This window comes from Aulonocara sp. 'chitande type north' Nkhata Bay, linkage group LG19, assembly GCF_057382095.1.
Source record: "Aulonocara sp. 'chitande type north' Nkhata Bay isolate Kocher_YH1m ecotype deep benthic linkage group LG19, A_spYH_male_GT1.1, whole genome shotgun sequence".
Lineage (NCBI taxonomy): Eukaryota > Metazoa > Chordata > Actinopteri > Cichliformes > Cichlidae > Aulonocara > Aulonocara sp. 'chitande type north' Nkhata Bay.
In genome coordinates, this window is record NC_141362.1 from 20927420 (window position 1) to 20942625 (window position 15206).

Sequence of the window (15206 nt, forward strand, 5' to 3'; positions counted from 1 at the left end):
AAACAAATCAAATTAGTCTAATCCAATAAACAAACTTCCCTTTAAAAATTATCCTAATTTAATATCCTTCTCTCCCCACTCTTAACTGTTTTAATGTTGTCTGCATAGTTTCAATCCAAATAAGATCTCAGTCCAGCGACAGTGGATGTAAGCACCATGCTGTGTTTGAAAGACATTGCCAACACAGTGTAAAGCAATGTTAGACAATGTTTAACATTGTGATCTACATGCTGACTGAGACTGGGGTGGATCAACACAAGTACGAATACGGTCACAAAACAGTTTTCACGGCATACATTCTGCAATCCTGTGCCAGACAAAGACATTTAATACGAGAGCTTGCATTTCTTTGCAAAAGGCGTTAGAGTAAAAGGCAAACGGCATGCTGCAAGTAACAGCTGAATTTGAGAATACTCTTTTTATTCATATAACAATGGAGTCTTTGAAAGTTTGTGTCCTGTTAAAAAATGCAAAGCAAACGGAGGCGGGAAGAGCACGGCAATTAGAAACAGCATCTTTGACCCTGGTAGTTAGCTGCGTTTTCTTAAATCAACAGTTTGGGAAATCCAGTTCACTTTCTAGATTTAGAGTTAGATGAGATGACTGAAATCCCTTTGTGAATTAAGATGTTAAGATGAAGCTGGGACAGAGCCTAGTTTAGCATGGACACTGGGAGGAGGAGGAAAGAGCCAGACACGCTGGCTGTTTCCAACTGCTTCCACGTCCAAAAAAGAAACATAAGGAAATAAGCAAATTCACAAAATGTCATACTATGAGTAGTAATGTGTCATTTTTCTGTCACCATCACCCTCAGTAATACTGTCTTCTTATAGCCTCAAAAAGTTAGAAGACACGGTCAGTTGAAAGCAGTAATATAGGGGTTTACATATGTATGTATTGTAAAAAAGAAAGTATTCAGAATGTATTTCAATTAAGAAAAATCAAGGCTGCTTTGCTCTCTAAATGTATTTTCCCTCAATCCCAGAATGCATGAACAAAGTGACTCGAGCTGCCCTGTGTTTTTACCGAAAGTGCCCCTTTACCATTTCCCAAATGGAGACCTGAGAGGCAAGACTCACAGATGACAGACTGAGGGGGGGGGGAGATGGTGGATACTCAGTGAGATAGCAGCAGCAGAGGGAGAAGAAATGTAACACACAAGAGAGAGAATCAGCGCAAGAGAGGAAGAGAGCGGCCTTTGCATTGTTCATTGCAGACATTTACTGGCTCGGCAATTTGAGAGCAAAAGGGTGTGTGTGTGCGCTCAGTATCAGCGAGGAAGTTAGATATAGAGAAATATTTGTGTTATTCATAAGAAACGCCCTCTGGTTAGCAATATTAAGCAGCCAAGGACATTGGCAGAGAGGAGGCCTTGCACCTTTCCTTGTGAAACTCCTGTCTCGGATGCGTGGGCTACCACTCACCTGATCGCCTAGCCTACACAGAGCATCTAGACTTACAGAAGATGATGGAATTCATTATCATGAGCTGCTATTCTGGCACGAGCGTTAAAAGCTGAAATTCTGAATATTTGTTCCTTAAGTGTTTCATTTCAAAGCTGAAATCAACTGATCTCCAAGTGCATCATGGGCTGCTGAGTTCCATTATCTTCTGGGTGTGCTAGAAACCAACAGAAAGGTACCTGTGGTGTGGACTGCTCACAGAGGGTCCAGGCTGTGACAGACTACATTTGCCCCGTTGCTGTTTGCAATGAACAGGGGGGGGGGAGGTAAAAGAAAGAAAGTATGTTTAAGTCCAGGCAAATCAAGACAAAGCTATTGATGAAAAGAAAACCCAAAATGAAAGAAGAGCAGCAACAAAATCATACGTGAAAGTGACTGATTTTGTAACCTGTTATAATGAGGAATCTGGCTCTTCACAGTGCACAACTACTTTGAATTGCTTCAGCTTGGGAGTGCAATAAAGGGACTGCTACAATTATGCAATGTGATGCATGAATCTCTTTGGAACAAGGACATTTAGTAACATACACATAGTATAAGCAGGGACATGCTTATTTGGACTGATGTACAGTTGAATAATGAGAAAATAATGCTTTCTCATTGCTGTTGTTGATGCCATGCTTGCTCATTAAACCAGCAACAAGTTCTATGCTACACTTGAAATTAAGCAGCTGCACAATAGCCAGTAATCCTAGCTATAATACTACGAGGATCGAAACGTATCTACAGTGAGAAGAAATTTAAGGGAAGTCTGAGAAAAAGAAAAGGGTTTCAGAAATACTGGAAGAGAAAAAGAAACAAACTGGGCAGAGCTAAAAAGCCTGCCAAGAAAAGGAAGGAAGAAGTAGAAAAGTTAGAAAGGAGGAAATCTCAGGAGACTGTCTGGAGATTGACAACATGCAAGAAGAGCAAAAGGCTGGAAAAAAGTTCAAAATCCAGAGGGAGGGAGCGTAACGCTGGTTGTGGAGGTGGAGAAAGATTTGAAGAGTGTGAGGAGAGATCTTGGGATGACAGGGGTGAATCTGGCCTTCACTGGGGCATTTGGGGCATTTACTCTATGTGTCTTAGGGGTTTCCAAACACCTGGTTCTCATATAGCAGCATGTACAGGTAGAGATAAACATTACCGATCGTCTGTGACTGGGAGTACTCCTTCCTGATACAGGACTGAGGGAGCCAGACGTGTCCAGCTCATCAGCAGACGACCAAGAGGAAAGATCCTGATGTTGGAAACAATCGCAGATACAAAGAGAGACAAAGCAGGTGAGAGTTAAGCAAATAGTGACCCCTTTTCTAAATGTGGCCACAGACTACACAGAGTGGTTGGCAGGTGATTAGTACTTAAAAAAATCTAACTGAAGGACACAGCCAAACAATATAATACACTCAAGTAAAATTAAGTGTATCCTGTGCTGAAACAATCGTTTATTTGCAAATATGATATTTTTTATTCAGTGCAAAAATATGCTCCACATGAGAGCTAAAAATGTAAAACGATTACACACTTACAAGATTCTGGCAAATTGCACCATCACAAGTTTGCTCCCCACCTTTGCTAATATTGTACATTAACGGTGTGAGTAACACATTTGTGACTAATGAAATATCACTGAATATGAACCTGTGAATTTTCAGCCTGTCTGCGTTTCACAGTTCTTTCTTTTTTGAGCTTTTTTTTTTAGATTATAGCCAAATGTATTCATTTTATTTTATTTTATTTTTACAAAAACCACTTTAAACTTGAAAATTCTGTTTTTAAAAAAATCTGACGATGGAAGAAATTGAAAATGTTTCTGTCAAATGCTTTTTGACTTTTTAAATGCAGGTGAATATAAAAGAAAGGTGTTCAGGTAACACATGACAGGTACACAAGTGACTGAGGCTCTACCTGTTGACTGCTTGTGATGTCCAGAATCTTGGCCAGCTCTCTGAGGTCTCGGGTTACTTCCTTTAGCAGGAGTTTTAGGCGGTTTCCTATGACGTGAACCTTCTCCTTAGCCTCCAAGCAATCACTGCCCTGCGAGTTGACCAGCAACTGGAGGGACATGTCTTGTAGTGAAGCAACTTTAAGCTGTGAGTCTAGCAGCTCCTGGCGGATTTGCTGGAGAGAAAATTTAAGCGATACATTCAAAAAAGAAACCTTTTACAGAGTGGATTTATGGAAGTAACACGGAAAGACGCACTTAAGTTTAAGAGTGTGACAGTTTGGTACCGTGAGTGTTTTGTGATGCTCATGGAGAGTATCACTGTCCTGGATGGGATCAATGGGAACCACCTCATTCCTCCTGCGATCGATGTTTTCCAGCCAGAGCAGCAGACCGTGACTCATCTCATGAAATTCCTATTGATCAGATGAAATTTGGGAAGGTGAAGACCCAACTAGCATATCATAGAAGGATATTCATACTCATGAGCAAGTCGATCTGTTCAAACAGTCCGACTTGATCAGCACTCACTTGACACTGCATCAGAGCTTCCTGTAACGAAGACCTCCATTCCTCCAGCGCGCTGCCGAGTTTATCCCAGTGGTTGTTCATGTCTTTCAGTTTGCCTTGTAGCTCTCGGGACTCGTCTGTCTCCGAATGCAGAAACTCCGCACTGCACAAGTTGATGGAAAGCACTATAGCTTTGCGCTTGTCATACGCCTTCTGCAGCTCCTGTAGACAAACACGCATGTCCATGGTGACGTACAAGTAATGCAAAAAATTCCCAATTTGATGACAAAACAAGGAAACAGCAGGAATAAAGACTATAAGGTATATATTTATAAGTATTCAAGTAAGAAAATAACAAGCAGAGTAATAAAAAAGTTAAAAATAGGGACTTTACTACTAAAAAAAACCTGTACCTTGAGCTTTTTGATACGCAGCTCAATCGTCTGGATGTCCGTGCCAAGCTCCAGTCTACGCTGCTGCTCCAGCTCTTCCTCTGTCTCTCCCAGCCAAGTCAAGATTTTGTTCAGGTCAGAGTTCAGCTGCTGCCACTGCTGCTCGTTCTGCTTTGTTCTCATCTCCTTGCTGAGGTCCTGAGCCTGCAGGAGCTCCCAGCGCTCAATCACTCCTAGATTGATGGATGTGAGACCAAAAAGATTATGTTAACTGAATTTACCAGCACTGTAGCCCAATGGATAATTCACATTTTTTTCTTTAACAAGCATAAATTAACATAAATTAAATGCTTATTTAAGATGGGGGATAGTTATAGGTATTACCTGAAGTCTGGGACTCTGAGCTGCTGGGATCTGCCAGTCCAGACACCGTATCCTCTTCCTCCTTCAGCTCAGAGCCCATCCTCCTCACTGTGTCAATACTTCCACGACACTCGCCCATCAGTCGCAGCTACAGAGCAGTTAAAAGACTGGTTATTGCAGGCAGTGTAACAGGATTATACTGACTATTTCAAAATTGGAAAAAATATTGTTAAACTGAAGAACCAAGTGAGTTCTGCGAGGAGAAAATAGATTATTAAAAAAATGTGAGCAAAAATAAACAACAGCAGCATTCAAATAGACAAAGCAGAATTAATTGCAGTTAAATGTACAGTCCAGAGCAGAAAAGCTTTAAAGAATAGATTGTTCTGAGCTCTAAGCGTAATATGAGTAACACATACATATCCCATGTATGAAGAGTCCGTTTCTGTGCTTGCAGAAGTGCGGCTGCGGCTGCTGTCCGTTTGTTGCAGGTGGAAACGGCTGACATCCAGAGGGTGTATATGAGAGTCTGCAGCAGCAACCTCCCCTGTTAACACAATATTAGCTGATTATATTTCCATAATATATTTATGAAACATGTTTAACATCAGAAAAGAAGGTAAGCCCCCCTGATTTAAGAAAAATAAAATGTGGAGAGCGAAAAATGAGAAGTAGACAGGAATGCAGATTGTTTGTTCTGGCCTTTTGTCACAAATCACAGCACTCCCTTTGTGGCCCTTTGCATCGGGAGCTGCATCCCTGATTTGAAATAATACATTTAAACCCCGTGTTTTTTATGTGATTTGCCTTTTCGTGAGACGTCTAAACAAATCTGCAGTCCCTTCTATAAGAATCAATACATTTCTTTCAAAGAAAGAAAAAAAACATGCAAATCAACAAATCCAAACAGGTTAGCTACAAAGAACAAGTCAAGTTAAAAAAATGAATAAAGCTAGTTAGAAAGAAGGGTTAGGCTGAATTCCATTTCTGTTCTGCTGAATTAGAGCCCAAAGCAGAACAAGTGAATAGAAGGAATAAAAATGGAATTGACCCTATTCCCCAGGGTTAGAAAGTGTTGCCATTTGTGCCCAAAGTGTGTTTAAGAGAAGAAATGAACACAAATCAAATTCCAAGCTGGTGAACAGACTACTAGTGTTTCATCACTCAGAGTGCGTCTGTTATTTCTGGCCCCAAACACATGTGGCATGCTGGGGTCTGCTGTTGCCTACCAGTGGAAGACCTCAGTGTTTGTTCTGTTAGTTTAACAAAGGCCTCAGGGCTCTCTGGGATCACTACATCTGGAAGAAACATTATACAGTACACACATTTAGCAGTGGGCTTCAGAATGACTCAGTGAACTGATTATCCTGGTATTCAACGGCACCAAGAAAATCCTCGCCATAATGTAATCAGTCACAGATAAACCCTTCACTAACTTTCTTGTGTTCCTTATGTGTTTTTCTGTCCCCTATGGGAACTTTTGATGTCATTTTTTGGACTTCTCAAAAGATGCAGAGGAACAGTCGTTTAAGATATCGCTCTTCTAACGTTTTTTTTAACAGCTAACAGTGATAAAGAAAAGTTATTATTCTGAAAAATCTCTTAAATTTCAAGCATAGTTTTGCACTGGTATGGGAACCTACCTGACAAGCCTGAGGCAGAACGCTGAAGGAAGTCTCCCTCTTCACTCTGCTGCTCTCTGAGAGCCCTGCTTGCACTCTCAAGCCCACGGCTCAGGTCGTAGTCGTGGTCCCATTCCAGGGGAATGGAGTCCACGCTTGCTGGGGTGTCTCTGCCCGAGCGCTCAGTCCGGAGCTGGGCAGCCAAGGAAGCTGAGCGACCGGAGGACGGCAGAGGCGACAGGAAGCCATCCCCCAAACGTTCACTCCACGGCAGACTGGACAAATCACAATGCTCATCTAGCTCCAGCTCACGATCGGACAATGACACTTCAGTGTCGTCATCTGCAAGCTAAAGATAAAGGACTTTAGTATGGGAAAGATTACATTTGGACCCAAGCCACAGATCTGTCAGATTCTCTCAATTTTGAGGTCTTACAGGAAGGCGAATGAGTTTCTTGTAGTAGCGCTCCACTCGACCAAACACCTCCTGACAGTAGCGCTGCAGCTCCTCCAGCTCTTCCTCGATGACAGCAGCATCCAGAGGCTCACTCTTCTCTATCAGCGCTTCCCCCTGGTGGAAGATGTGCTCGATCTTGGCTGTTGTTAGAGAAATCTCCTGCTGGAATGACTGTGAAGCCGGAGAGAGACAAGCTGTTAAAACTAAACACAAAGTTGTGTGTGATGTGTATCTCACATTAATTATGAAATATCCATTTAGCTGCTCTTCACAAGTGCAAACTGACTCTAGAAATGAAGATAAAATGAACATATGTAAGAGTCAGTAGAAAGCAGTGTTTGAAAAATGCACAGTGGATTTTCTTGGTCTGAAATATCATGACAGGCTTACCCTGAGTTGTTTGATCTTGGCCTGAATGTCACATTCAGAGAAGTGCTCGATGTTGGTCAGCTGAAGGTCCATCTCTGTCAGCCAAACCAAAATGCCATCTCTGGCTGTCTCAAACTCCTCTCTCTGACTAATAAAGTGCTGCACGTGTAAAGAGGGACACTGGTGTTAGAGTCTATGCTTTCACATCATGCAAATGGAACAAACCTTTGTTCGGGCTTTATTAGTGAATAATAAGCAGTCACAGAAAAGTTAGATGAAAAGAAATGAATCCAGAAATGCATGACAGAAATTTAAATTAAAATGTACAAAAATGAAATGGAAATAATATATAAGTACTAGTAGAACAATTGTACCTTAAGCCTGCGGAGGATGGATGCCACCCTCTTCTGCAGGTTGTCCCATCGCTGGTTGGCATCATGTGCCATCTCCTTCAGCCGGCAGGAAGAGTCAGTGCGGTTTTCTCTGGCCAGGCGGCGGTATTGCTTATTGATTAACTCCAACTGAGTCAGACTCTCGTGAACTTGTCTCTGGAAGGCCTACAAAAACACATTCATACATTTTCTCAAGAAATTTGCTTTTGTGTTTTAGCTTCGTGTTTCGTTTACATGTTTGCATTTGAGAGATAGAATTTTCTTATTTAATGCTGTCCTACTAGGTGAAAACAGTAGGTAGTTTGATCATTTGTACAGAGTACACAAAATAATTCTGCAATACCTCAAATTTCTTTAGTTCCTCCTTGGCTACAGTATACAGCACACCAGAGGAGTTGGGTAGAGCAGCTGTATTTTCTGAAGTGGCCAGCCACTCCTCAAAACGTGCAAAGTCGTCCAGGAACTTTTGCCATAAACGCCATGTCTCCTCAATCCTAACAGAGGGAATAATTTCAGGAAACAGTTATAACAGTTACCTGTTATCCATAATAACGTATGCATTTGATGCTTTCATCTAGTGTGTAACGTCTTACTTTAATCTCCTCTCCATAGACAAGGCACAGATACTCCTCCAGCGGCGATCAAGGCTCCGCGTTGCCTGCTGGATGGAGTCGCACTCTGCATCGGTGGCGCAGGCGTCACAGTCATGCAGAAGCACCTCACATAGATTCAGCACAGACGCCACTCCTGTACTGTGCTTCTCTATGTCACGCTGAAGCTCCTGACGGGCAAGAAAAGAGTGACACAGTAAGTAATAAGATGAGAGACAGAAGGAGAAGGAAGAAGCTTGATAGAAAGTTAGAGAATGACTTTTTGAAAGTGGTTACAAACTGTACAACAATAACTTTTACTAGTGTATTATATCACAAAACCTGTTTGCATAGAATTGATACTAATAGTTACATTTTCATTATATGATTACAAAAATGTGAATGTTTTTAGAAATTTCAGCTAAATGATTACAAAGCCCTGTTGCCTGTCTGCTATTAAAGAGCTTGCATTTGACACAGACTGAATGATTCCTGGCAAGCTGCACATATGTATTTTAGGTCCTGTTTAGTATATTATGTCACCTGCTGCAGATCGAGCTTCCTCTGAATCTCTTGGGCATCACAGGAGTCATAGGCGATAGGTTTGGACAGCTCTGTTTCGATGTGGGCGAGCCAAGAGCGCAGGCTGCTCATGTTTTTATCTAGCTGCTGCACAGCCACTAGAGTTTCTCTCAGTTTCTTTACTCTGTTAAAAGAATTTAACAGATTAGTTACAAACAACCCAGCATGGGATAAAAACACAGCTGCACAGCTGTGACTGCACGTCTGCTCACCGCGCTCCAATGAGATTGAGGAGATGCTGCCAGCGGTCACTGACTTTGTTGAGTTTTTGTTCGATTTCGGTGGCTTTGCTCTGGTGACTGGCCCTGGCCAGGCGCTCTCCTAGCTGGTGCAAATGTAGCTTGTTCTCCTCTGCTACTGTGATCTCCTCCTGGTAGTCCTGGCATACAACGCAATGCAAACAGGAAATTTGAAAAAACTGCACTTGTAAAAGAAGCAGAGTAGGAAAAACACAACGTAACTGAAATACAACAATTAAATAACACTGTCAAACTTTGTAAATATCTGAGGTGTGTGCAAACCTTGCGAAGCTTCTCGATCATCTCCTCAATGCTGACGTCTCCATTCTGGGACACCTTGTTCTCCATGTTAGTGAGCCACTCGCAGAGCTCCTTATACTTCTCGTTGAAGACAGTCCACTCATTTAGCTTCTCGCTTACCTGCTGCCTCCGCAGTGACAGCTGTGGAAGAACAGCAATACATGACAAGTTAACTGCACCTCTCTGCAAAGCACATAAAAAGTGCCAACGAATGCATGGCAATTTAAAACAAAAGCTAATAAAGATCAAGAAGGCTCAAAAGGAAGCCGTTCAGACGCTTTCATTTGCATCACGCAGTGAGCGAGTGCTGTATTTCCTGTGTGTGCAGTTTATCCGCTGCACACAGGATGCCACTGTGAAAAAACGAAATCACCTTGAGGTTTCAGCTTTTCTTAACTGACTGACTGATTACATTAACTTGTCACGCTAACTGTTCCTCTCAGTGTATTCCTTTCTCAAAATTGTTGCACAATGGCACATTCAGCAAAATCGAACTACTGCTCCAACCATTTAAAAAAATGCTGAGCAACATCTACATATACAAATATATGCTTTGTATCGTATAGTGAAGATTGACATTAGTAACATTGTCTCCTGGGACTTTTAACTGTTACACAGTAAATATTGTGTAATATGTAGAATGTAGCTATAAACTAATTTTTGAGAATCAGACTTTTAGCACACAGTATATTCAGAGAATCCAAAATAGTAAGCGACTGTGCCAAGAGTTGTACCTGGTGGCAGATTTCATCCCACTGTCTATGCAGCAGCTCAATACGCTCTTGTAGGACAGAAAGGTCCTCAGCACTGATGTAACAAGAAAGTGACTCTCTCAGTAAGGTCAGATGGGCCAGATCGCCTGTCCAGCCGTCAAATGTATTTTCCAAATCCTGGAAAAACAACAGTGCCACTATAAAAACACTAAACAAGCACCTGAACAATGTAAAACATCAGCTCAACATACACTTAAATAACTCTACATATATGTCTTACACCTAGATGCACAAAGAAAAGTCAATTTTGAAAATGTTCAAGTTGTTACCTTGCAGCGGATCTGTTCAGCTTGCAGATCCTCATTGTGATCGGGAATAGGTTGAGAAAGCTGCTTTTTGAAGGCTCGAAGCTTTTCCAGTGATCCACAAATCCCTTTTTCACTCCTCTCCCAGTCCTGCGTTCAACAGATTACAAACACAGGCAAAATTACGAGTTGCTCTAGAAAGCTGTCCTCACTGAAACTACAAATAGAAGAGATTGGTGTATTATAAGGAAATCAATGTAAAACTTTATACATACAATGGAGATTGTCCATACAAATGCAAGAATTATAGGAGCCATCAAGGTATTCTGAAGTGGTCTGGAATTCAGAACATGCTAGCGTATTGTCGTTTTTACCTTTAACAGAGTGGAAAGCTCTTTCTTCTGTTGTTCCAGCCGTATGCTGGTTTGTTTCCATCGCTCCTGGACATCAGTGAGCTCTGCCTGCAGGGTCGCCTCTGCTCGGCTATCAGCTGATAAAAGCAATTGCCTGCCAGCCTCCACCGTCAAGATATAGCTGCCCTGCTGATGCTGCAGCACCTTTTCCTTCATCTGAAAAAGGAAGAAAGGATTCTTATCAAGCTACAAGCCTGTTAATTTACACAGATAACGCCCAACCCACAATTGCAGTTACATGTTTAAGGTTATCAGATATTATATTTTTGGTTTATTACATGAAGAACATCACATTGCAACAGCTTCTTAATGTTAGCTAGCCTTTGCTGTCACTGCTGTATTAATGTGTATTACAGTCAGGTTTGTCACTATGTACCTGGACCGCGTCCAGCATAGTACGCGCTTGTTGCAGAGGAACTGTATTCCCTGCCTGAAGGGTCTCTGTACGATGGGACACTTCCAAGAGCCATTTGCGCAGCTTGTCCACCATTTCTCTATACCGCTGCCACTGGCGGATGAGACCATCAATGATCCCGCGCCTTTGCTGAGCACGTCGCACTACGCCCTGCCACTGGTTACTCAGCAGAGCCAACTTCAGATTGAACTCATCTCTGTAGGTGATTTCAGAAAGACAGGAGACAAAGAAAGGCTTGCAGTGGAGTATGGTGGTAAACAAAGATCTACAGAGTAGTCGAATAGGTTTACCTGTCATCTACCTGACCCTGCTCTAACATTCTCTGCCCATCACTGATGATGGAGTGGAGGATCTGCTGCCGACTGAACATCTCAGCTTGGAATAACTGTAAGATAAAAAATATTAAATTTGTTATATGTGTTAACAAAATTAAAATATACTGCTTGAGGATCCTTTTCTTCAAATGGGCCCTAACCTCATGGGTTTTCTGCTGTTCCATTAAACTCTGGTAGTTCCCTGAAATTTCTACAGCCAGATTCTCTTCTGTTTGGACCAAGAACTCCATCCATGTTTCACACTTTTCAAGGAAGGTCTGCTGCTGCAGCAGGCATGACTGAAGCTTGCTGCAAGGAAACAAACAAAAGGTGATCTTATATCTCAGTTAGATGGGGAGAGTGGCCTTTACCGAACATTTGTACTGTTTTTTATGGTATTTGTGCCAGTCCTTCATTCATTCATTATTGTATTTATCTAACCTTGTTATTTAACAGAGTATCTTGAATTAGGATGGCTTTAAACCTTTTCAGATTGGCTTGTAATTTTCTTGTCTTACCTGAATCTCTCTGTGGTCTGTGCTGAGGCGGTGGACCAGCTTCTGTTGAGGTTCTGCACGCGCTTAATCTCAGAATCGTTAAGAGGGAGCCGGTAACCAAGCTCATTAAGACGCTCTAACTCAGGTGCCATACTGCTGAATTTCAACATGAGCCTCTGTAAAGCCCAGAAATTACAGAAACATTTCAGCTGTTGAACCAGTACGTGATATTCTGTAATTTTGTTCACCAAACTCAAAAAAGAAAACAGTAAAACAAACCTTGAGGTCCTCCATGCGGTCCTGGATGACCGTTAGGTCAGTAGAGCCATTAGGATCTTGTGCTTTCAGAGCCTCTTCAGCTTCAACTACCCAGGACCCCAGTGATCCCAGTTGATGGTTAAAGGTTTCATAGTCTTGAACTCCAGTCTAGTATAGAAGAATGCCAAAATACTGGCTTGGTAACTGATTGCCTATACAAAAAAAAATGTATGTTTCATAAATCTTTTTTTTTACCTGTAGAGCGGTGAGCTGTCTAGTAAGAGCCTGTTCCACCGCAGCTAGCCGCTGGGTGAGAGAAAGGTGATCGGACTGGATAGCAGACGCTGCTGATGTATCCACCTGCTGTTTCAGCTGCTCTCCCAGTTCTTGGAGAACTTGGAGTGAGGCCTGGACTGGAGCTTGGGACCTGAGCAACTCCTGAAATAAAACACCCATAACATTCAGGGCAATATGTCTTCATTATCAAAACTTAATCATAACATCCAACTGCACCAAACACGTGAGGGGATGTTTAATATATTAAACTTTTCCTTCATATCCATGTAGGTTTCACAATGAGGCTTTAGAAGTAAAATACTGAGGAGTTTTTCTGTTGTTGCAAGTTGCAAAGCTGTGGCTTGACTCACGCTGCATTCTTGAATCCAATCAGACACCTCATCGTCAGCAATGTCCTTGTTGCAGGTGGTCTTGAGGAGCTGATCTGCTTTTTCCTCCTGCAGCTGGATGCTGTTGCAGCTCTGCTCATAAAGCTCATTGTAGCGCTGCCACAGCTGAAGCAGTGCCTTGCTGCTTCTGAGACGCTCTCCAATCTCCTCCAGTAAGCCAGTCCATCTAAGTGCAATGACATGGTAATACGCTAATAAATGTCTTAAATTCGTTAAAGAAACACCAGTAGTAATGATAGTAATAAGCATAGCACCATGCTAATTAGGTTCACCTTGCGTTGACATCTTTCAGGGCATTGTTAAGAGAATCTGACACTGAAGGGTGACACTCCCTCAGCAGTTGGTGGGTAACAGCACCAAATTTTCTGAGACTGCTCTCCTGTTTTTCCAGTTCTCCTTGCAAATCCTTCACAGTGACAGATACAGTGGTTAATTCACCAGCAGTTAAATGATCACATTAAGAAACATACCCCTAACATTGCTACAAGATTTCAGAAACTCATATCTATACAGTTAAAGGCTTTAGTCAGTAAACATGAATGCCCCTTTATCTTAATATACCTGCAGACTTTGCACTTGCAGATGAACAGCCTCCAGTGAGCCTGTGAGGAGGCGGAAACGAGACACAGAGTACCTTCCCTCCATCAGGTAGCCATTGATCTCCTCTGAAGCGTGTTTGTATAGAGTCCACTGGTCCAGCACTGACTTCAAGCTGATCTTTAGCTGCCCAATCTGTAGAAGGTGAAATCAAAAACATGCATCTACATCCAGTAAATTGCAAAATCAGGCCAAAGTCAGAGCACGAGAGGGATGGACAAGCGAGCATAGAATAAATGGGTCTAACCCGGGTAATAAAAAATAAACAAAAAAGAACAAGGAGATTACCAAGTGGTCCAGGTTAGCCCAGGTGTGATTGACACCTTGGAGTGTCTCCATGACGATAGCACAGGCCTCATCAGTCTTATTTTGAACAAGGGCACAGCCTTGCTCTTCGACTCGCTCCAGCTCTTTCTCTTTTTCTTTTACCAGTTCCTCCATTTCCTTTAAAAAATTGTTTTTATTTAGCAAATACAAACACAAGATGAAGGGCAAGAATATCTTAATCAGATCTACAGTACCTGGCAGTCTTTTAGAGCATTCTGCACAGATGTCAGATCCTCTATCCGGTGTTTCCTCTTCAGCCTTTCTTCTTGAGTTGCCATCCAAGACTTCAGGGCCTGAATGCTGCTCTCATAATCTAACCACATCTCCAAGAGGCTCTCAAGGAACTGGATCTTTAAGAATTTCATGCAAAAAAAAAAGTTAACTTTGGATGTTGCATTGATAAAGGACATTGGGTGAATATGCTGTTGGTTTTATTGTAACATTATCAATGATTACGTCCTCACCCTCTCATTGATGCGGCCTTGTAGGATCTGCCAGCGCCTGTTCATCGCTCCCAGACGCTCAGCAAAATCTGTTTTATCACTGCGCTTGCTCTCCACATCCTGACCACTGAGCTGCAGCACTGACTGGTTGACAAAGTCCACAGTCAGCTGCTTACAGCTTAAATCTACTCTGAATCCCTAAAGTGAGGAAACAACAGGAGATTTTATAATAAAAGATCTACAGTTAGAACCAGTAGTTGCATCACCATTATGATCAGGTTAGGAAAACTCCATGTTTAAAAATCAAAATTTTAGCTCTCAACACAAGAAGAAGAAGAATTTTATCTAGAAAAAAACCTTACTTGCAATGGCAAACCACAAAAAAACCAAAACCATTCAAACCAAAAGTTATATTTTTGATTTAATAAGAGTTCAGACCATACATATAAACAAAAACTGTCATGAATCAATAAAAAATGCTCCACTACCTTATATTTTTGCAAATAGTCTTGAATCACACTTGATCCCACAGAACTCTTGAGGTTTTCTTCATCCTCGTCAATGACACTCTCCATCAGCGATATCCAGTTAAACAGCTCACAAATGGCATGACGGGAGGCCAGTTTTTCCATTTGGATCTAGAAAAAAAAAAGAAACCGATATGTTGGTAGTTTAAAAACAAACTGCAATGAAAACTTTTGCATGCAAACTGGAGAAGCAGAAAGAGGTAATCCTATTTGTCCTGAAGCAGGTAAGCCTTTTTAGTCTGGCTGCATGTGACGATACCTGATGCAGCTTCTCCTGGACCACTGGGATGCGTGTGAGTAGCTCAGCCCACTGAGTGTCAATCCGTGCCAGGTCAGAGCGCAATACCACCGTGTCCACTTTCTTCAGCCGCAGCAGCTGGTTGCCCTCATTAACCACTGAGCTCTTAAGGCTAGACTTTCCCTCAACTTCTTTTGAAAATTCCTAAAAAAGAGAGAAGTGGAAAATCATCCAATCAAAACTATGTGGACCAGACTGCAGCAAAACAGT

At 42.0% G+C, this 15206-nt stretch overlaps 1 protein-coding gene across 3 annotated transcripts in view; it reads right to left on the reverse strand.

Moving 5' to 3' along the window:
• syne1b (spectrin repeat containing, nuclear envelope 1b) overlaps window positions 1-15206 on the reverse strand; it is a 67724-nt gene that overhangs the window by 2226 nt on the left and 50292 nt on the right. For 2 of the 3 annotated variants that reach the window (XM_086275661.1, XM_086275663.1), the window contains 35 exons: window positions 14958-15140; window positions 14660-14809; window positions 14193-14369; window positions 13923-14078; window positions 13690-13845; window positions 13366-13536; window positions 13077-13210; window positions 12766-12970; window positions 12374-12556; window positions 12140-12286; window positions 11882-12036; window positions 11525-11672; window positions 11340-11434; window positions 11011-11245; window positions 10596-10790; window positions 10246-10371; window positions 9938-10093; window positions 9186-9344; window positions 8877-9043; window positions 8626-8788; window positions 8086-8273; window positions 7836-7986; window positions 7475-7657; window positions 7122-7259; window positions 6711-6902; window positions 6296-6623; window positions 5882-5950; window positions 5072-5199; window positions 4674-4800; window positions 4311-4522; window positions 3919-4119; window positions 3675-3803; window positions 3351-3563; window positions 2590-2682; window positions 1643-1701 (listed from right to left, as the gene is read on the reverse strand). In XM_086275661.1, the coding sequence (XP_086131787.1) occupies window positions 1643-1701; window positions 2590-2682; window positions 3351-3563; window positions 3675-3803; window positions 3919-4119; window positions 4311-4522; window positions 4674-4800; window positions 5072-5199; window positions 5882-5950; window positions 6296-6623; window positions 6711-6902; window positions 7122-7259; window positions 7475-7657; window positions 7836-7986; window positions 8086-8273; window positions 8626-8788; window positions 8877-9043; window positions 9186-9344; window positions 9938-10093; window positions 10246-10371; window positions 10596-10790; window positions 11011-11245; window positions 11340-11434; window positions 11525-11672; window positions 11882-12036; window positions 12140-12286; window positions 12374-12556; window positions 12766-12970; window positions 13077-13210; window positions 13366-13536; window positions 13690-13845; window positions 13923-14078; window positions 14193-14369; window positions 14660-14809; window positions 14958-15140 (5672 nt within the window). The remainder of the gene's footprint in view (window positions 1-1642; window positions 1702-2589; window positions 2683-3350; window positions 3564-3674; window positions 3804-3918; window positions 4120-4310; window positions 4523-4673; window positions 4801-5071; window positions 5200-5881; window positions 5951-6295; window positions 6624-6710; window positions 6903-7121; window positions 7260-7474; window positions 7658-7835; window positions 7987-8085; window positions 8274-8625; window positions 8789-8876; window positions 9044-9185; window positions 9345-9937; window positions 10094-10245; window positions 10372-10595; window positions 10791-11010; window positions 11246-11339; window positions 11435-11524; window positions 11673-11881; window positions 12037-12139; window positions 12287-12373; window positions 12557-12765; window positions 12971-13076; window positions 13211-13365; window positions 13537-13689; window positions 13846-13922; window positions 14079-14192; window positions 14370-14659; window positions 14810-14957; window positions 15141-15206) is intronic. The other variant, XM_086275664.1, reaches the window with a different exon arrangement.